The 23,057-nt window shown below is 48.3% G+C and overlaps 1 protein-coding gene across 1 annotated transcript in view; it reads right to left on the bottom strand.

Moving 5' to 3' along the window:
• Positions 1–465: 465 nt before the first annotated feature.
• SGO2 (shugoshin 2) overlaps positions 466–23,057 on the bottom strand; it is a 43,008-nt gene continuing 20,416 nt past the window's right edge. The window contains exons 5-9 of the mRNA XM_038749474.1: positions 21,537–21,619; positions 19,548–19,729; positions 16,514–18,046; positions 11,046–11,196; positions 466–847 (exon numbers count right to left, since the gene is read on the bottom strand). Coding sequence (XP_038605402.1) covers positions 733–847; positions 11,046–11,196; positions 16,514–18,046; positions 19,548–19,729; positions 21,537–21,619 — 2,064 coding nt within the window. The 3' untranslated portion in view covers positions 466–732. The remainder of the gene's footprint in view (positions 848–11,045; positions 11,197–16,513; positions 18,047–19,547; positions 19,730–21,536; positions 21,620–23,057) is intronic.

Genomic DNA, 23,057 nt, shown 5'->3' with positions numbered 1-23,057 from the left:
CGGACTTGAAAAAGACAAACAAAATCCCCCCCAAAACCCACCCCCAGAAACAGAAGGCAGTCACATTTTTTTTTTGGTGGGGCTAAGAGCCACTTTACCGCTCTCCTCCGCATACAACACGAGATAGCCTTCAATCTTCAGAGCTAAAAAAAAATGACTTTATTCGGCAGAAAATAGGGGGACGGCTCTTACATCGCCTTAAATCAGCAGGCATGCATCATGCAGTCACATTTTTTTTTGGTGGGGCTAAGAGCCACTTTACCGCTCTCCTCCGCGTACAACACGAGATAGCCTTCAATCTTCAGAGCTAAAAAAAAAATGACTTTATTCGGCAGAAAATGGGGGGACGGCTCTTACATCGCCTTAAATCAGCAGGCATGCATCATGCAGTCACGTTTTTTTTTGGTGGGGCTAAGAGCCACTTTACCGCTCTCCTCCGCGTACAACACGAGATAGCCTTCAATCTTCAGAGCTAAAAAAAAATGACTTTATTCGGCAGAAAATAGGGGGACGGCTTTTACATCGCCTTAAATCAGCTGGCATGCATCATGCAAAGGACGGTGGGAAAATCTTCAAAGGGCGGTGGGTGTGAGGACCGAAACCGCGAGGCCAAAAAACCAAAAAAACTAAAATGAGGGAGGGGAGGGGATTCACCTCATTCCCCCGCCCCCCGCCACCACTAAGTGAAAAATAAATATAATTCTTTCAGCTCTTCTTCTTGGCTGGCTCCGCTCAGGATTTCACGTCCCTCTGCTTCTTCCCTTTTTTGTGCTTCGACTTCTTCGATTTGAAGATGGGGGAGTGCAAGAACTCAGAGTCCGTGAAGTCGTCTCCCCGTCTTAGCTTCCTGTGGGGCAGAAGGCGGGACGTTAAGCGTGAGCCAGGCGACCGTGGAAGCGGGAAAAGGGAAGCCCGCAGTTCCCGGGAATCGGCAGCCCGGCGCCCGTGTCGGCTGTGTGACCCTGGACGAGTCACTTCCCTTCTCTGGGCTGTGACGTGGCTCGGTGGAAAGAGTTCGGGCTTGGGAGTCAGAGGTCATGGGTTCCAGTCCCGCCTCAGCCACTCGGTCAGCTGTGTGACCTTGGGCAAGCCACTTAACTTCTCTGGGCCTCAGTTCGCTCATCTGTAAAATGGGGATGAAGGCCCTTCAAGGCCCTGCTGAGAGCTCACCTCCTCCAGGAGGCCTTCCCAGACTGAGCCCCTTCCTTCCTCTCCCCCTCGTCCCCCTCTCCATCCCCCCATCTTACCTCCTTCCCTTCCCCACAGCACCTGTATATATGTACATATGGTTGTACATATTTATTACTCTATTTATTTATCTATTTATTTTACTTGTACATTTCTATCCTATTTATTTTATTTTGTTGGTATGTTTGGTTCTGTTCTCTGTCTCCCCCTTTTAGACTGTGAGCCCACTGTTGGGTAGGGACTGTCTCTATGTGTTGCCAATTTGTACTTCCCAAGCGCTTAGTACAGTGCTCTGCACATAGTAAGCGCTCAATAAATACGATTGATTGATTGACTGATTGACTGCGAGCCCCGCGTGGGACAACCTATCACCTCGTACCAGCGCTTAGAATGGTGCTTGGTGCATAGTAAGCGCTTAATGTATGCCATCATTATCATTATTTTTAGACTGTGAGCCCACTGTTGGGTAGGGACTGTCTCTATCTGTTGCCAATTTGTACTTCCCAAGCGCTTAGTACAGTGCTCTGCACATAGTAAGCGCTCCATAAATACGATTGATGATGATGATGAGCTCGCTGTCGGGTAGGGGCCGTCTCCGTATGTTGCCGACTTGGACTTCCCAAGCGCTTAGTCCAGTGCCCTGCATGCAGTTAAGCGCTTACTGTGTGCAAAGCACTGCTCATTCATTCAGTCCTATTTATTGAGCGCTTACTGTGTGCAGAGCACTGGACTAGGCGCAGGTTGGCGACATGTAGAGACGGTCCCTGCCCAACGGCGGGCTCACGGTCTAGAGCGGGGAGACAGATAACAGGGCAACACATATTGACAAAATAAAATAAATAGAATAGGAAATATGTACAAGCAAACTGTTCTAAGCGCTGGGGAGGTTACAAGGTGATCAGGTTGTCCCACCGGGGGCTCACAGTCTTCATCCCCATTTTCCAGATGAGGTCACTGAGGCCCAGAGAAGCTAAGTGGCTTGCCCAAGGTCACACAGCTGACAAGTGGTGGAGACGAGATTCGAACCCATGACCTCTGACTCCCAAGCCCAGGCTCTTTCCACTGAGCCACGCTGCTTCTCTAGATGTTTGTACAGTTTTATTACTCGATTTATTTAACTTGTACATATTTACTCTTCTATTTCTTTTGTTAATGATGTGCACCATCATTAAGAAAAATTGTACATATTTATTACTCTATTTATTTATTTATTTTATTTGTACATATCTATTCTATTTATTTTATTTTGTTAGTATGTTTGGTTTTGTTCTGTCTCCCCCTTTTAGACTGTGAGCCCACTGTTGGGTAGGGACTGTCTCTATATGTTGCCAATTTGTACTTCCCAGGTGCTTAGTACAGTGCTGTGCACATAGTAAGCGCTCAATAAATACGATTGATGATGATGATCCAGCTTTACTTCTATTTATTCTGATGACTTGACACCCGTCCACCTGTTTTGTTTTGTTGTCTGTCTCAATCAATCAATCAATCAATCGTATTTATTGAGCGCTTACTGTGGGCAGAGCACTGTACTAAGCGCTTGGGAAGTACAAGTCTCCCCCTTCTAGACTGCGAGCCCGTTGTTGGGCAGGGGACTGTCTCTATATGTTGCCGACTTGTACTTCCCAGGCGCTTAGTCCAGTGCTCTGCACACAGTAAGCGCTCAGTAAATATGATTGAATGAATGAATGAATGAACAATCATCATTCCTTTTGTACAGCTCGAATTCTGGCTGGCTCAGACTGAGCCCCCCTAATAATAATAATAATGATGGCATTTATTAAGTGCTTACTCTTTGCAAGCTTAGTACAGTGCTCTGCACACAGTAAGCGCTCAATAAATACGACTGATGATGATGCAAGCGCTGTTCTAAGCGCTGGGGAGTTTACAAGGTGATCAGGTTGTCCCACGGGGGGCTCCCAGTCTTCATCCCCATTTTCCAGATGAGGTCACTGAGGCCCAGAGAAGCGAAGCGACTTGCCCAAAGTCACCCAGCTGACAAGTGGTGGAGCCGGGATTTGAACCCATGACCCCTGCCTCCAAAGCCCGGGCTCTTTCCACTGAGCCACGCTGCTTCCCCTTTTTCCTCTCCTCCTCCCCATCCCCCCTGCCTTGCCTCCCTCCCCACAGCACCTGTCTATATGTTTGTACAGATTTATTACTCTATTTTACTTGTCCATATTTACTATTCTATTTCTTTTTAGACTGTGAGCCCACTGTTGGGTAGGGACCGTCTCTATATGTTGTCGACTTGTACTTCCCAAGTGCTTAGTACAGTGCTCTGCACACAGTAAGCGCTCAATAAATACGATTGATTGATTTTGTTAATGGTGTGCATCTAGCTTTAATTCTATTTGTTCTGACGACTTTGACACCCGTCTACGTGTTTTGTTTTGTTGTCCGTCTCCCCCTCCTAGGCTGTGAGCCCGTTGTTGGGTAGGGACCGTCTCTAGATGTTGCCGACTTGTACTTCCCAAGCGCTTAGTACAGTGCACTGCACACAGTAAGCGCTCAATAAATACGATTGAATGACTGAATGAATAAATACGATTGAATGAATGAATGGGCCTCAGTGACCTCATCCGGAAAATAGGGATGAAGACCGTGAGCCCCACGTGGGACAACCCGATTACCTTGTATCCTCCCCGGTGCTTAAAACAGTGCCGGGCACATAGTAAGCGCTTAACAAATACCATCATCATTATTATAATAATAACATAATATTATTATTAGGAGAAGCAGTGTGGCTCAGTGGAAAGAGCGCGGGCTTTGGAGTCAGCGGTTGTGGGTTCAAATCCCAGCTCTGGCAATTGTCAGCTGGGTGACTTTGGGCAAGTCACTTCTCTGGGCCTCAGTTCCCTCATCTGTCAAATGGGGATGAAGACTGGGAGCCCCCCCGTGGGACAATCGGATCACTTTGTAACCTCCCCAGCGCTTACAACAGTGCTTTGCACATAGTAAGCGCTTAATAAATGCCATCACTATTATTATTATTATCATCCACACCCGTCAACTTTGTGTGGGGGGGGGCAGTGGTAGACTGTAAGCTCATTGATGGCGGGGAATGTGTCTGTTTATTGTTCTAACAGACTCTCCCAAGAGCTTAGTATGGTGCTCTGCACACAGTAAGCGCTCAATAAATACCACAGTTCATTCATTCAATCGTATTTATTGAGCGCTTACTGTGTTAACCCTCCTCCTCCTCTTCACCCCCATCCTCCTGCTCCTCCTCTCATCCTCCCTCGCCCCCTCCTCCATCACCGAATCCATCATATGTACTGGGTGTTTACTATGCGCGGAGCACTGTACTAAGCGCTCGGGAGAGTCCGACACAGCAGAATGGGCAGGCATGCTCCCTGCCCACAACGAGCTTCCAGTCTAAGGTTCTGCCACTGATCCTTTTAGACTGTGAGCCCACTGTGGGGTGGGGACTGTCTCTAGATGTTGCCAACTTGTACTTCCCAAGCGCTTAGTACAGTGCTCCGCACACAGTAAGCGCTCAATAAATACGATTGATTGATTGATCGATCCAGCCAGAGAGTCCCGCTTTGGTATCGATAAAAAAGGGACGCAATTTCTGGAACTGTAGTAATAATAACTGTGGGATTTGTTAAGCGCTTACTCTGTGCCAGGCACTGTACTAAACGCTGGGGTGGACACGTGCCAATGGGGTTGGATGCAGTTCCCGCCCCCCAAAGAGTCCCCCCACCCTCCTCTTCCTCCTCCTTCTCCCCTTCCTCATCGGGAGAGACAAACTCGTCATGGGAAAGTTGTTTTTAGGCCCTGGGTGAACGAGCCTCCCTCCCCTACTTCAAAACCCCAAGTTCACTCGTCCATAATAATGATGGTATTTGCTTAAACGCTTCCTATGTGCAGAGCACTGTTCTAAGCGCTGGGGAGGTTACAAGGTGATCAGGTTGTCCCATGGGGGGCTCACAGTTTTCATCCCCATTTTCCAGATGAGGGAACTGAGGCCCAGAGAAGGGACTTGCCCAAAGTCCCCCAGCTGACAAATGGCGGAGCCGGGATTGGAACCCATGACCTCTGACTCTCAAGCCCGGGCTCTTTCCATTGAGCCACGCTGCATCTATTCATTCAATCGTATTTACTGAGCGCTGACTGCGTGCAGAGCACTGTACTAAGCGCTTGGAAAGCACAATTCGGCAACAATCGATCAATCAATCGTATTTATTGAGCGCTTACTGTATGCAGAGCACTATACTAAGCGCTTGGGAAGTAGAGAGGGTAGGGACTGTCTCTATATGTTGCCAACTTGTACTTCCCAAGCGCTTAGTACAGTGCTCTGCACACAGTAAGCGCTCAATAAATACGATTGAATGAATGAATGAATGAATGAATGAATGAACAAGGGGCTCACAGTCTAGAAGCAGCGTGGCTCAGTGGAAAGAGCCCGCGCTTTGGAGACAGAGGTCATGGGTTCTAATCCCGGCTCCGCCACTTGTCAGCTGGGTGACTCTGGGCAAGTCACTTCACTTCTCTGGGCCTCAGTTCCCTCATCTGGAAAGTGGGGATGAAGACTGGAAGCCCCAGGTGGGACAACCTGATCAACTTGTATCCCTCCCAGCGCTTAGAACAGTGCTTGGTACATAGTAAGCGCTTAACAAATACCAACATTATTATTAGAAGGGGGAAGTTCTCCCCGGGCCCAAGGTTTGACATTTACCCAAGCTAAAATGTCACTTCTCAAGGGCTTTAAACACACAAAATAACCATGCAAAGAAGAGTACTTAGCAGCGCGGCTCAGTGGAAAAGAGCCTGGGCTTTAAGAGTCAGAGGTCATGGGTTCAAATCCCGGCTCTGCCAATTGTCAGCTGTGTGACTTTGGGCAAGTCACTTCACTTCTCTGTTCCTCAGTTCCCTCATCTGTAAAATGGGGATTAAGACTGTGAGCCCCCCGTGGGACAACCTCATCACCTTGTAACCTCCCCAGCGCTAGAACGGTGCGTTGCACATAGTAAGCGCTTAATAAATGCCATTATTATTATTATTATTCAAATAAAATAATATTGACAAGGCGACGGGAAGAAATGAGGACAAACCAGATCCTAAGTTTCCCATGGGGGTGGGGTGGGAACGGATAGGGGTCTTGTACATATTTACTATTCTATTTTATTTTGTTAATCTGTTTTGTTTTGTTGTCTGTCTCCCCCTTCTAGACTGTGAGCCCGCTGTTGGGTAGGGACCGTCTCTAGATGTTGCCAACTTGGACTTCCCAAGCGCTTAGTACAGTGCTCTGCACACAGTAAGCATCCAATAACTGTAAGCCCACTGTTGGGTAGGGACCGTCTCTATATGTTGCCAACTTGGACTTCCCAAGCGCTTAGTACAGTGCTCTGCACACAGTAAGCGTCCAATAACTGTGAGCCCACTGTTGGGTAGGGACCGTCTCTATATATTGCCAACTTGTACTTCCCAAGTGCTTAGTCCAGTGCTCTGCACACAGTAAGCGCTCAATAAATACGATTGAATGAATGAATAAATACGATTGAATGAATGAACGAATGACTCGACTTTAAACCAAACCGCATCACCTTCTGGGGTGAAACACATCTGTCAGAGCACAATCAATCAATCGTATTTATTGAGCGCTTACTGTGTGCAGAGCACTGTACTAAGCGCTTGGGAAGTACAAGTTGGCAACATAAGCACAAGTAATAATCATAATGATGGTATTTGTTAAGCGCTTACTAGGTGTCAGACACTGTACTGAGCGCTGGGGTGGACCCAAGCCAATCGGGTTGGACACAGTCCCTGTCCTAAGTGGGGCTCACAGTCTCCATCCCCATTTTCCAGATGAGGGAACTGAGGCCCAGAGAAGTCAAGTGACTTGCCCAAGGTCACACAGCAGACAGGTGGTGGAGCCGGGATTAGCTACGCTCACGAGTCTTCGTTTTGAGTTTGGCAGGTTTCCCCACGCTTAAGAGAAGCAGCGTGACTCAGTGGAAAGAGCAGGGGCTTGGGAGTCAGAGGTCGTGGGTTCTAATCCCGGCTCCGCCACTTGTCAGCTGGGTGACGTTGGGCAAGTCACTACACTTCTCTGGGCCTCAGTTACCTCATCTGTCAAATGGGGACGAAGACTGGGAGCCCCCCGTGGGACAACCTGATCGCCTTGTGATCTCTCCAGTGCTTAGAACAGTGCATTGCACATAGTAAGCGCTTAATAAATACCATCATTATTCATTATTATTCATCCCCATTCTACAGATGAGGTAACCGAGGCACAGAGAAGCAAAGTGGCTTGCCCAAGGTCACACAGCAAACACGTGGCGGAGCCTCTCCCCCTCCTCATCACCTCCTTCCCCTCCCCACAGCACCTGTATATATGTATGCATGTTTGTAGGGATTTATCAATAAATACGATTGATGATGATGATGATTTATTACTCTATTTTATTTGTACATATTTATTCTATTTATTTTCTTTTGTTCATATGTTTTGTTTTGTTGTCTGTCTCCCCCTTCTAGACCGTGAGCCCGCTGTTGGGGAGGGACCGTCTCTAGATGGTGCCCACTTGGACTTCCCAAGCGCTTAGTCCAGTGCTCTGCACACAGTAAGCGCTCAATCAATGCGATTGAATGAATGAATGAATAATAATAATAATATAATAATCAACGTATTTATTGAGCGCTTACTGTGTGCAGAGCACTGTACTAAGCGCTTGGGAAGTCCAAGTTGGCAACATATAAAGACAGTCCCTACCCAACAGTGGGCTCACCGTCTAAAAGGGGGAGACAGAGAACAAAACCAAACATACTAACAAAATAAAATAAATAGAATAGATAGGTACAAGTAAAATAAATAAATAGAGTAATAAATCTGTACAAACATATATCCATATATCCAGGTGCTGTGGGGAAGGGAAGGAGGTAAGATGGGGGGGATGGAGAGGGGGATGAGGGGGAGAGGAAGGAAGGGGATCAGTCTGGGAAGGCCTACTGGATAATGATGATGGCAATTTGTTAAGCGCTTACTATGTGCAAAGCACTGTTCATTCATTCATTCATTCATTCATTCACTGTTCTAAGCACTGGGGGGATACAAGGTGATCAAGTCCCCCGTGGGGCTCCCAGTCTTAATCCCCATTTTCCAGATGAGGTCACTGAGGCCCAGAGAAGTGAAGTGACTTGCCCAAGGTCACACAGCAGATAGGTGGCAGAGTCGGAACTCGAACCCATGGCCTCTGACTTCAAAGCCCGGGCTCTTTCCACTGAGCCACGAACGGACCGCAAATTTGTACTTCCCAAGCACTTAGTCCAGTGCTCTGCACACAGAAAGCGCTCAATAAATACGACTGAATGAATGAATATGTGTATATGTTTGTACATATTTATTACTCTATTTATTTTACTTGTACATATTTATTCTATTTATTTTATTTGGTTAATATGTTTGTTTTGTTGTCTGTCTCCCCCTTCTAGACTGTGAGCCCGTCTCTAGATGTTGCCAAAGCTTGTACTTCCCAAGTGCTTAGTACAGTGCTCTGCACACAGTAAGTGCTCAATAAATACAACTGAATGAATGAATATGTGTATATGTTTGTACATATTTATTACTCTATTTATTTTACTTGTACATATTTATTCTATTTATTTTATTTGGTTTATATGTTTGTTTTGTTGTCTGTCTCCCCCTCTAGACTATGAGCCCGCCGTTGGGTAGGGACCTTCTCTAGATGTTGCCAAAACTTGTACTTCCCAAGCGCTTAGTCCAGTGCTCTGCACACAGTAAGCGCTCAATAAATACAATTGAATGAATGAATGAATGAATAATAATAATGATGATGATGGCATTTGTTAAGCGCTTACTGAGTGCAAAGCACTGTTCATTCATTCATTCATTCATTCACTGTTCTAAGCACTGGGGGGATACAAGGTGATCAAGTCCCCCGTGGGGCTCCCAGTCTTCACCCCCATTTTCCAGATGAGGTCACTGAGGCCCATCGTCATCATCATCATCAATCGTATTTATTGAGCGCTTACTGTGGGCAGAGCACTGTACTAAGCGCTTGGGAAGTACAAGTTGGCAACATATCATCATCATCATCAATCGTATTTATTGAGCGCTTACTATGTGCAGAGCACTAAGTGCTTGGGAAGTACAAATTGGCAACATATAGAGACGGTCCCTACCGAACAGTGGGCTCACAGTCTAAAAGGGGGAGACAGAGAACAAAACCCAACATACTGACAAAATAAAATAAATAGAATAGATATGTACAAGCAAAATAAATAAATAAATAGAGTAATAAATATGTACAAACATATGTACAGGTGTATATATATACATATCATCATCATCATCAATCGTATTTATTGAGCCCTTACTATGTGCAGAGCACTGTACTAAGCGCTTGGGAAGTACAAATTGGCAACAAATAGAGACAGTCCCTACCCAACAGTGGGCTCACAGTCTCAAAGGGGGAGACAGAGAACAAAACCAAGCATACTAACAAAATAAAATAAATAGAATAGATATGTACAAGCAAAATAAATAAATAAATAGAGTAATAAATATGTACAAACATATATACAGGTGTATATATATACATATCATCATCATCATCATCAATCGTATTTATTGAGCCCTTACTATGTGCAGAGCACCGTACTAAGCGCTTGGGAAGTACAAATTGGCAACATACAGAGACAGTCCCTACCCAACAGTGGGCTCACAGTCTAAAATATATACATGTATTTTAATATGTATATAAAATATATACACAGTATATGTATATATACTGTGGGCTCACAGTATATATACATATAGAGACGGTCCCTACCCAACAGTGGGCTCACAGTCTAAAATATATACATGTATTTTAATATGTATATAAAATATATACACAGTATATGTATATATACTGTGGGCTCACAGTATATATACATATAGAGACGGTCCCTACCCAACAGTGGGCTCACAGTCTAAAATATATACATATATTTTAATATGTATATACAATATATACACAGTATATGTATATATACTGTGGGCTCACAGTATATATACATATAGAGACGGTCCCTACCCAACAGTGGGCTCACAGTCTAAAATATATACATATATTTTAATATGCATATAAAATATATACACAGTATATGTATATATACTGTGGGCTCACAGTATATATACATATAGAGACGGTCCCTACCCAACAGTGGGCTCACAGTCTAAAATATATACATATATTTTAATATGTATATACAATATATACACAGTATATGTATATATACTGTGGGCTCACAGTATATGTACATATAGAGACGGTCCCTACCCAACAGTGGGCTCACAGTCTAAAATATATACGTATATTTTAATATGTATATAAAATATATACACTGTATATGTATATATACTGTGGGCTCACAGTATATATACATATAGAGACGGTCCCTACCCAACAGTGGGCTCACAGTCTAAAATATATACATATATTTTAACATGTATATACAATATATACACAGTATATGTATATATACTGTGGGCTCACAGTATATATACATATAGAGACGGTCCCTACCCAACAGTGGGCTCACAGTCTAAAATATATACATATATTTTAATATGTATATACAATATATACACAGTATATGTATATATACTGTGGGCTCACAGGATATATACATATAGAGACGGTCCCTACCCAACAGTGCAGAGAAGCGAAGTGACAGAGAAGCGAAGGGTCACACAGCAGATAGGGGGCCGAGTCGGGACTCGAACCCAGGGCCTCTGACTTCAAAGCCCGGGCTCTTTCCACTGAGCCACGACCGCAAGCTCCCGGGGGGGCAGGGAACGTGTCGAACAACTGTGTCGCGACGGCCCCTCCCAGGGTATTTACCCGGTGAGTTTGGGCTCCGTGTAGCAGACGGCGGGTCGCTTCCGCCGGGCGAGCGGCGGGGAGGGCTCGGCCGCCGGTCCTCGCGGCGACGGCGGCCAGACCTGCTGGGCCACCAGGCTGCTGTTGGTCACATCCTGCAGCGCCCGGTTCCCTGAAAAACAGGACACACCGCGACCCCGACTTGCAAACGATTGCCGAATCCCCGTTCCGGCAAGAGAGAGAGACCTAGAGGGGAAGAAGACAATAATAATAATAATAATGATGGCATTTATTAAGCGCTTACTATGTGCCAGGCACTGTTCTAAGCGCTGGGGAGGTTACAAGGTGATCAGGTGGCCCCACGGGGGGCTCACCGTTTTAATTCCCATTTTACGGATGACGTGGGAGGCTCACAGTCTTCATCCCCATTTGACAGATGAGGCCACTGAGGCCCGGAGAAGTGAAGTGACTTGCCCAAAGTCACCCAGCTGACAGGCGGCGGAGCCAGGGTTTGAACCCGTGACCTCTGACTCCAGAGCCCGGGCTCTTTCCCCCGAGCCACGCTGCTTCTCTAATAATTAATGATTGTTAATCTGTTAGTAATAATAATGATGGCATTTGTTAAGCGCTTACTATGTGCCAAGCACTGTTCTAAGCGCTGGGGGGGATACAAGGTGATCGAGTTGTCCCACGTGGGGCTCCCAGTCTTAATCCCCATTTTACAGATGAGGTCACTGAGGGTCAGAGAAGTGAAGTGACTTGCCCAAGGTCACACAGCAGACATGTGGCGGAGCCGGGATTCGAACCCATGGCCTCTGACTCCAAAGCCCGGGCTCTTTCCACTGAGCCACGCTGCTTCTCTAATAATAATTATTAATCTATTAGTAATAATAAATAATGATGACATTTGTTAAGCGCTTACTATGTGCCAAGCACTGGTCTAAGCGCTGGGGGGGATGGATACAAGGTGATTGAGTTGTCCCACGTGGGGCTCCCAGTCTTAATCCCCATTTTACAGATGAGGTCACTGGGGGTCAGAGAAGTGAAGTGACTTGCCCAAGGTCACACAGCAGACATGTGGCGGACCCGGGATTCAAACCCATGACCTCTGACTCCAAAGCCCGGGCACTTTCCACAGAGCCACGCTGAGCCACTGATGATGATGATGATGGCATTTGTATACTTCCCGAGCACTTAGTACAGTGCTCTGCACACAGTAAGCACTCAATAAATACGATTGATTGATTGATTAAGCGCTCACTATGTGCAGAGCACTGTTCTAAGTGCTGGGGGAGGATACAAGGTGATCAAGTAGAACAGTGCTTTGCACATAGTAAGCACATAATAAATGCCATTATTATTATTATTATTATTATTATATGAGCAAATCGGGTCGGACAGAGTCCCTGTCCCACGTGGGGCTCACAGTCTCAACCCCCATTTTAACCTGTACTTCCCAAGCGCTTAGTACAGTGCTCTGCACACAGTAAGCGCTCAATAAATACGATTGATTGATTGATTGATTAATAATAATTTTGGTATTTTAAGCGCTTACTATGTGCACAGCACTGTTCTAAGCGCTGGGGAGGATACAGGGTGTTCAGGTTGTCCCATGCGGGGCTCACAATCTTCATCCCTATTTTACAGATGAGGGAACTGAGGCCCAGAGAAGTGAAGTGACCTTCCCAGAGAAGTGATGTGACCTGCCCAAAGTCATGCAGCTGACAATTGGCAGAGCTGGGATTTGAACCCATGACCTTTTGACTCTCAAGCCCGGCCTCTACCCATTCCACCGTGTGGGGATCATTCTGAATATTTTGCTCTACCCCACTTAGATACCTTTATCTATTTGCTTGCCTATAGTTTTTATATGTGTATCTTACCTCCTTCCCTTCCCCACAGCACCTGTATATATGTACATATGCTTGTACATATTTATTACTCTATTTATTTATCTATTTATTTTACTTGTACATATCTATTCTATTTATTTCATTTTGTTAATATGTTTGGTTTTGTTCTCTGTCTCCCCCTTTCAGACTGTGAGCCCACTGTTGGGTGGGGACCGTCTCTATGTGTTGCCAACTTGGACTTCCCAAGCGCTTAGTCCAGTGCTCTGCACACAGTAAGCGCTCAATAAGTACGATTGATTGATTGATTGATTGATCTATTTGCTTGCCTATAGTTTTTATATGTGTATCTCTGTAGACATTTGTACTTGAATCAATCAATTGTATTTATTGAGCGCTTACTGTGTGCAGAGCACTGGACTGAGCGCTTGGGAAGTCCAAGTTGGCAACATCTAGAGACGGTCCCTACCCAACAGCGGGCTCACAGTCGAGAAGGGGGAGACAGAGAACAAAACCAAACATACTAACAAAATAAAATAAATAGAATAGATATGGACAAGTAAAATCAATCAATAAATAGAGTAATAAATCCGTACAAACATATATCCATATATACAGGTGCTGTGGGGAAGGGAAGGAGGTAAGGCGGGGGGGATGAGTACTAGTGGCCGTATTTATTTAACTTGTACATATCTATTCTATTTATTTTATTTTGTTAATATGAGGGGGTTTCCTCTCCCCCTCTCCATCCCCCCCGTCTTACCTCCTTCCCTTCCCCACAGCGCCTGTATATATGTTTGTACATATTTATTACTCTATTCATTTAACTTGTACATATCTATTCTATTTATTTTATTTTGTTAATACAAGGGGGTTTCCTCTCCCCCTCGTCCCCCTCTCCATCCCCCCGTCTTACCTCCTTCCCTTTCCCACAGCACCTGTATATATGTATATATGTTTGTACAGACTTATTACTCTATTTATTTATTTATTTATTTAACTTGTACATATCTACTCTATTTTATTTTGTTAGTATGTTTGGTTTTGTTCTCTGTCTCCCCCTTCTAGACTGTGAGCCCACTGTTGGGTAGGGACCGTCTCTATATGTTGCCAACTTGGACTTCCCAAGCGCTGAGTCCAGTGCTCTGCACACAGTAAGCGCTCAATAAATACGACTGATTGATTGATAATCTTACGGGAGGGAGAAAGATCTGGATTTTTCTCAATCCAAATTAAACTGTTTCCTTAGTACTTTTTATGCCCCTCTCCCTGCCCCCTGAAAATCAACCATGTTGAAATAACCCAAGACTAAGGTCATACTGGTTATTTTGTGAATATGTTTTGTTTTGTCGTCCGTCTCCCCCTTCTCGACTGTGAGCCCGCTGTCGGGTAGGGACCATCTCTAGATGCTGCCAATTTGGACTTCCCAAGCGCTCAGTCCAGTGCTCTGCACACAGTAAGCGCTCAATAAATACGACTGAATGAATGAATCCAGTTGTCCCACGTGGGGCTCGCAGTCTCAGCCCCCATTTTACAGATGAGGGAACTGAGGCTCAGAGATCAATCAATCAATCAATCGCATTTATTGAGCGCTTACTGTGTGCAGAGCACTGGACTAAGCGCTTGGGAAGTCCAAGTTGGCAACATATAGAGACGGTCCCTACCCAACAGTGGGCTCACAGTCTAGAAGGGGGAGACAGAGAACAAAACCAAACATACTAACAAAATAAAATAAATAGAATAGATATGCACAAGTAAAATAAATAAATAAATAGAATGATATTGAGATGAAGAGGTTTCGTGGGAAACGAGGGTTGCTAAAACGATAAGATAAAATAAAATAAAATAAAATAAAATAAAATAAAATAAAATAAAAATCCCACTAGGAACAGTCAGCACTTGTTACTCCGCGGTCCCTTGGGTTGTTATGGTTCTTATAGGACTATCTTCGTTTTCAAAGCCATTTGGGTTGGGTCATTTAGCCAAGGTTCCACAGGCACCGAGCAATGGTATTTACTGAGCGCTTACTGTGTGCAGAGCACTGTACTGAGCGCTTAGGAGAGGACAATACAACCATAAACAGAAACATGCCCTGCCCACAATGAGCGTACAGTTTAGAGGCGGGGAGACAGACATTAATATAAAAAAAATGACACGTAATAATAATAATGATAATAATGAGAGAAGCAGTGTGGTTCAGTGGAAAGAGCCCGGGCTTTGGAATCAGAGGTCATGGGTTCAAATCCGGGTTCCGCCACCTGTCAGCTGGGTGACTTTGGGCAAGTCACTTCACTTCTCTGGGCCTCAGTTCCCTCAACTGTCAAATGGGGATTAAGTCTGTGAGCCCCCCGTGGGACAACCTGATCACCTTGTAACCTTCCCAGTGCTTAGAACAGTGCTTTGCACGTAGTAAAAGCGCTTAATAAATAATGCCATTATTATTATTATTATATGATATTTGTTAAGAGCTTACTATGTGCCAAGTGCTGTTCTAAGGGCTGGGGGAGATACAAGGTGATCAGGTTGTCCCATGTGGGGCTCACAATCTTCATCCCCATTTGACAGATGAGGGAACTGAGGCCCAGAGAGGTGAAGTGACTTGCCCAAAGTCACCCAGCTGACAAGCGGCGGAGCCGGGATTAGAACCCAAGACCTCTGACTCCTAAGCCCGGGCTCTTTCCACTAGCCAACGCTGCTTCTTGGGGCAGACACTAGTTAATCACCTGGGACACAGTCCCTGTCCCACACTGGGCTCACAATCTTAATCCCCATTTTTTCTTTCACAGGTGAGGAAACTGAGCCCCAGAGAAGCAAAGCGACTTGCCCACGGTCACACAGCAGCGTGGCTCAGTGGAAAGAGCCCGGGCTTTGGAGTCAGAGGTCATTGGTTCAAATCCCGGCTCTTTGGGCAAGCCACTTCACTTTGAAGCAGCGTGGCTCAGTGGAAAGAGCCCGGGCTTTGGAGTCAGAGGTCATGCGTTCAAATCCCGGCTCCGCCACATGTCTGCTGTGTTACCTTGGGCAAGTCACTTCACTTCTCTGAGCCTGTTACCTCATCTGTAAAATGGGGATTGACTGTGAGCCCCACGTGGGACAACCTGATCATCTAGTATCCCCTCCAGCGCTTAGAACAGGGCTTTGCACATAGTAAGCACTTAAATGCCATCATTATTATTATTATTCTCTGTGCCTCAGTGACCTCATCTGTAAAATGGGGATGAAGACCGCGAGCCCCACGTGGGACAACCTGATCACCTCGTAAACTCCCCAGCGCTTAGAACAGGGCTTTGCACAAAGTAAGCGCTTAATAAATACCATCATCATTATTATTATTATTATTACAGCAGAGAAGTGGTGGAGTCGGAATTGGAACCCAGGACTCTGGACCTCAGTCCCCTCCTCTGTCGAATGGGGATGAAGACTCTGAGCCCCAGGTGGGACAGGGACGGTGTCCAACCTGATTAATTCTTATCCACCCCAGGGCTGAGACCAGTGGCTGGCACACATTCATTCATTCAGTCGTACTTATTGAGCACTTACCGTGCGCAGAGCACTGGACTCGGCACACAGCAAGCGCTTAACAAATACCACAGTTGTTGTTATCGCTGTTGAATCATCACACGGCGCCCCGCGGCCTACCGGGAATCGGCGTCTCCGGCTCGGCTTTCCAAATCAGCCCCTCCATCTTCTCTCGGCTGTCCCTCGGGGAGCGGTCGACGGCCGCGGCTCTGAAGCCCGGAGGCTGGGCCCGAGCGGAAAACGCGGCCGCTTGTCGGGCTCCGGCTCCGGAATCGCCCGAGCGGGAGCCGGTTGGCGGTGGGGTCTTGCGGGGGAACGTCGGGGGAGACTCCCAACCCAGCAGGTCGCCCGCCGCCTCGTCCGGGAAGGCGACCGGCTCCACTTTGATGGTCTTCTCGATCTCCCCGAGCCGCCGCTCGGCCGGAGGGCGCGATCCCGCCGGGGGGTCCGGTCTGCCGCCCCCGGCCCCCGACGGGTCCCCGGGAGAGGCGGTGGCGCCGCCGCCGTCCATCTTCCGGCTCCTGGACTTGGGCCGGCCGCCTCTCCTGGCTCCGCCGCTGGAATCCGGCCTTTCTCCGGCCGATTGATCCGGCCTCTTCCTCCTCGGAGCGGCCCCGCTCTGCCCGCCGCCCTTCCGGGGCCGGCCCGAGGACGCCCGGCCTCCCGCCTCCACCTCGTCCCCTCCGGCCTCGAGGACGTGGGGTCCCACGTGGCTCGGGACGACTCCCGCCCGGGGCCGAGGGCTCCCGCTGTCTCCGCCGGGACCCCGGAGGAGGTCTTCCGAGCCGCTCCCCTCCTCGCCGCCGCCGTCCCAGAGGGCCTTGGTCCCGGAGAGCGGTCCGGGGGTCTTGCGGCTTCCTCGGGGTCCGCCCGGCTTCCCGGCGGCTTCCGGCTGATCCTTCCCGCCCTTGGAAGGTCTCGTCCTCCCTTCTCCGCTAAGAGCGGGCGTCGGCGGTCCGGTCCCCGAGCCCGTCCGGGCCTCGGGATGGGCTCCGGCCGGCTTCTCCACCACGTAGGTTCTCCTGCGGATGGCGTTCCTCCCGCGGGGTTGGGCGCCCGTGACCTTGGCGGGAGACCTCCCCCTCGGTTCGGGGGGGAAACCGGGGGCCGCCTCTGGCCCGCTCACCACATACGTCCTCCTCCAGCCGTTCCCTCCGGCCTGTCCGGACCGAGGGGGGCCGCCATCCGGAGCTTCCCGGGGCGGCGTCTCTCCCGACGGATGTCGCTCTCCCAGCTCCGCGTCCCCGGAGTCCGAGATGGGGCCGGGATGGCTCCCGGCTCTCCGCCCGGCCGTCTCCGGGCTCTCCGCCCGGGCGACTCCGGCTTTCCGGGTCCCGCCGTCCGCCCCGATCGCCTCGTCCGGCGACTCCCTTCTCGCGGTCGGGAGGTCTCCGCCCGGGCCCCGGGCCCCGTCGGCCTCGGGGCCGTCGCCCGCCCGAACGGATTCCGGACTCGGAGCCAAGTATACGAGGGGCGGCGGGACGGGATGGGGGCCCGAGCTGGCCGACGTCAACCGCTTTTTCCTTTCGGTCACGTGCCCGGACGGGCGCTCGCTGCCAGGCCTCGGCTCCTTCCTTCGCTCCGAGTTTGGAGGTTGGTTCCGCTCTCCTCCGAGGCCGCTCGGAGACCCCTGATCGGGGGGAGACGGGATCGCTGCAAGGAGAGGAAAAACACACACCCACACAGGGACAAAATCAGTCAGGAGATGCTGCTGTGAGGAGATTTTCTCCCAAAGGCCCACCCTGATCCCACTGAACACTGGGCACGAAGACCCCCGGGCCGCCCAAATCCTGCCTCTTTTACGGGCCGACCCAGAGACTTCAAGCCCCACAGTGGAGGCTCATTAGAAAAATAATAATCATGACGGCGTTTATTAAGCGCTTACTATGTTCAAAGCACCGTTCCGAGCACTGGGGAGGTTACAAGCCGATCGGGTTGCCCCACCAAGGGCTCCCAGTCTTCACCCCCATTTTCCAGATGAGGGAACTGAGGCCCAGAGAAGTGAAGCGACTTGCCCAAAGTCACACAACTGGCAATTGGCAGAGCCGGGATTTGAACCCATGACCTCTGGCTCCAAAGCCCGGGCTTTTTCCACTGAGCCACGCTGCTTCTCTGAAGGTACTGTACTACGCGCGGGCGTGGGGACGAGCAAATCGGGTTGGATGCAGTCCCTGTCCCACATGGGGTTCATGCTCTTAATCCCCATTTTACAGATGGGGTTGCCGAGGCAAAGTGAGGTGACTCGCCCAAGGCCACATGGCTGCGAGGCCAAAACGCTCTATCCCACGTCGGCTGGGGCAGGGAACTTACTGGCCGCCTTCGGTGCATATTGATTGTGAAACCCAGGAGAGTCCCTAGGAGTCACCTATGTGTTTTGTTTTGTTGTCCGTCTCCCCCTTCTATAATAATAATAATAATGGCATTTATTAAGCGCTTACTATGTGCCAAGCACTGTTCTAAGCGCTGGGGAGGTTACAAGGAGATCAGGTTGTCCCACAGGAGACTCAGTCTTCACCCCCATTTTACAGATGAGGTCACTGAGGCCCAGAGAAGTGAAGTGACTTGCCCAAAGTCACACAGCTGACAAGTGGCGGAGCCGGGATTTGAACCCACGACCTCTGACTCCAAAGCCCGGGCTCTTTCCACTGAGCCACGCTGCTTCTCTAACTTCTAGACTGTGAGCCCGTTGTCGGGTAGGGACCGTCTCTATATGTTGCCGACTTGTCCTTCCCAAGCGCTTAGTCCAGTGCTCTGCACACAGTAAGCGCTCAATAAATACGACTGACTGAATGAATTACTCTATTTATTTAACTTGTACATATTTATTCTATTTATTTTATTTTGTTAATATGTTTTGTTTTGTTGTCTGTCTCCCCCTTCTAGACTGTGAGCCCACTGTTGGGTAGGGACCGTCTCCTGATGTTGCCAACTTGTCCTTCCCAAGCGCTTAGTCCAGTGCTCCGCACACAGTAAGCGCTCAATAAATACGATTGATGGATTGATTGAGGTAAGGCGGGGGGGGATGGGGAGGGGGAGAGGAAGGAGGGGGCTCAGTCTGGGAAGGCCTCCTGGAGGAGGGGAGCTCTCAGTAGGGCTGTACTAAGCGCTCGGGAGAGGACGACGCGGCAACAGAAGGGGCACGTTTCCGCCTCACCTTGGGAAGGGGCGGCCGTGGCCGGAAAGGCCGTTTCTTCTCCATCCCGCCTCCTTCTCCTCTTCTCGTGGCGGGACGACTCCAGCGGCGCCAGATCGTTGTCGTCTTCCTCCTCCTCCTCGTCGTCCTCCTCATCGTCGTCGTCCGCGGTCAGCGGGACCCTCATGGGCAACTGGGTGGGCCTGGCGGGGGCGGGAAGGTAGCCGCGCTCAGCTGCCGCGAGTTCGAGTTCAAAGCGGGGGACCCCAAGACTAGAAAATCCGCCCTCCGGCCGCGGGCGCCCGGCTGCTAAAACCACCGGTCGGAAACCACGGGGCGGATGGGTAGCGTGGGTGCCTTACTCTCCATTCCTTCCACCGTATTTATTGATCGATCGATCGATCAATCGGATTTATTGAGCGCTTACTGCGTGCAGAGCACTGGACTGAGCGCTTGGGAAGGCCAAGTTGGCAACATCTAGAGACGGTCCCTACCCAACAGCGGGCTCACAGTCGAAAAGGGGGAGACAGAGAACAAAACCAAACGTACTAACAAAATAAAATCAATAGAATAGATATGGACAAAATAAATAGAATAGATATGTACAAATAGAATAGATATGTACAAATAGAATAGATAGGTACGATCAATCAATCAATCGTATTTATTGAGCGCTTACTGTGTGCAGAGCACTGTACTAAGCGCTTGGGAAGTACAAGTTGGCAACATATAGAGAAAGACTTGTACAAGGGCTGACGCTGTGCGGAGCACTGGGCTGAGCGCTTGGAAAGTACGATTCGGCAACAGATAATAATAATAATAGACTTCTAGACTGTGAGCCCACTTCCATCAATCAATCATATTTATTGAGCGCTTACTGTGGGCAGAGCACTGGACTACTACTACTAATAATGATAGCATTTATTAAGCGCCTACTACGTGCAAAGCACTGTTCTAAGTGCTGGGGAGGTTACATAGGTGATGAGGTTGTCCCACGGGGGGCTCACAGTCTTCATCCCCATTTTACAGATGAGGGAACTGAGGTATAGAGAAGTGAAGTGACTTGCCCAAAGTCACCCAGCTGACAATTGGCGGAGCCGGGATTTGAACCCATGACCTCTGACTCCAAAGCCCAGGCTCTTTTCCACTGAGCCACGCCGCTTCTCTTATATGTTGGCAACGTATAGAGAATAGTCTAGACTGTGAGCCCACTGTTGGGTAGGGACCATCTCTATATGTTGCCAAATTGTACTTCCCAAGCGCTTAGTCCAGTGCTCTGCACACAGTAAGTGCTTAATAAATATGATTGAATGAATGAATGAATAATAATGATGGCATTTGTTAAGCGCTTACTATGTGCAAAGCACTGTTCTAAGCGCTGGAGAGGATACAAGGTGATCAGTTTGTCCCATGTGGGGCTCACAGTCTTAATGCCCATTTTAATAATAATAATGGTGGCGTTTGTTAAGCACTTACTATGTGCCAAACACTGTTCTAAACGCTGGGGAGGTTACAAGGTGATCAGATTGTCCCACGGGGGGCTCACAGTCTTCATCCCCATTTTCCAGATGAGGGAACTGAGGCCCAGAGAAGTGAAGTGACAGAGAATAACTGACTGTGAGCCCACTATCAGGTAGGGACCGTCTCTATATGTTGCCGACTTGGACTTCCCAAGTGCTTAGTCCAGTGCTCTGCACGCAGTAAGCGCTCAATAAATACGATCGATTGATTGATTGATTGAGTGGAGGGGCCGGGATTAGAACCCAGGTCCTTTGACGCTCAGGCCTGAGTTCTGCCCATTAGGCATCTCTGTTTCCCAGCGAAACCTGGACGTTTTTCGGTCAGGCCTTGGTTCGTCCCTCCTGACAAACGTTTGATGGTGGGTGAGGGCGACGTGCTCTGCACGCAGTAAGCGCTCAATAAATACGATTGATTGATTGATTGATTGATTCCCACGGGCCGGAGAGAGGAAGGGGAAGGGAAGAAGGAGAAGAATCCTCCCACAATCACCTCAGCAAAAACGGCGTCGGGTCGGGGTGACCTTCCTCGCCCTGCTTCGCCTCGTCCGCTAAGATGAAGGGGCTGTGATGGTCCTTTGGGTGAAGGACAGACGGATGAGGAAAGTGAAACATCAGAATTGAGGAGGAAAAATAACGATAATAACAATAATAATGATAACTGTGGCACTGGTTCATTCATTCATCATTCATTCATTCATTCATAATAATAATAACGGCATTGATTTAGCGCTTACTATGTGCCAAACACTGCTTTAAGCGCTGGGGAGGTTACCAGGTGATCAGGTTGTCCCACGGGGGGCTCACAGTCTTCATCCACATTTTACAGATGAGGTCACTGAGGCCCAGAGAATAATAATTACAGTGCTCTGCACACAGTAAGCGCTCAATAAATACGATTGAATGAATAATAATAATGATGATGGCATTTGTTAAGCGCTTACTATGTGCCAAGCACTGTTCTAAGCGCTGGGGAGGTTACAAGGTGATCGGGTTGTCCCACATGGGGCTCCCAGTCTTCATCCCCATTTTACAGATGAGGTCACTGAGGCCCAGAGAATAATAATAATAATAATGTTGGCATTTGTTAAGCGCTTACTATGTGCAAAGCACCGTTCTAAGCGCTGGGGAGGTTACAAGGTGATCAGGTTGTCCCACGGGGGGCTCCCAATCTTCATTCCCCTTTTCCAGATGAGGTCACTGAGGCCCAGAGAACAATAATAATAATAATAATGATGGCATTTGTTAAGCACGTACTATGTGCAAAGCACCGTTCTAATTGCTGGGGAGGTTACAAGGTGATGAGGTTGTCCCACGGGGGGCTCACAGTCTTCATCCCCATTTTCCAGATGAGGTCACTGAGGCCCAGAGAATAATAATAATGATGGCATTTGTTAAGCGCTTACTATGTGCAAAGCGCTGGGGAGGTTACATGGTGATCAGGTTGTCCCAGTTTTCATCCCCATTTTCCAGATGAGGTCACTGAGGCCCAGAGAAGTGAAGCGACTTGCCCAAAGTCACACAGCTGACAATTGGCGGAGCCGGGATTTGAACCCATGACCTCCGACTCCAAAGCCCGGGCTCTTTCCACTGAGCCACGCTGCTTCTCTAATTCATTCAATTGTATTTATTGAGTGCTTACTGTGTGCAGAGCACTGGACTAAGTGCTTGGAAGGTACAATTCAGCAGTAAGCGCTAAGCATTAAGCACTTTTTATGTGCCAGGCCCATTCTAAGCGCTGGGGTAGATACACTCACTCATTCATTCATACATTCAATCATATTTATTGAGTGCTTACTGTGTGCAGAGCACTGTACTAAGCGCTTGGGAAGTATAAGTCGGCAACATCTAGAGACGGTCCCTACCCAACAGTGGGCTCACAGTCTAGAGTGGGGAGACAGACAACAAAACAAGTAGACAGGCATCAATACCATCAAAATAGATAAATTCATTCAATCGTATTTACTGAGCACTTACTGTGTGCAGAGCACTGTACTAAGCGCTTGGGAAGTAC

This window comes from Tachyglossus aculeatus, chromosome 7 (genome assembly GCF_015852505.1).
Source record: "Tachyglossus aculeatus isolate mTacAcu1 chromosome 7, mTacAcu1.pri, whole genome shotgun sequence".
In the NCBI taxonomy this organism is placed as follows: Eukaryota; Metazoa; Chordata; class Mammalia; order Monotremata; family Tachyglossidae; genus Tachyglossus; species Tachyglossus aculeatus.
This window is presented reverse-complemented; position numbering and strand designations above follow the sequence as displayed.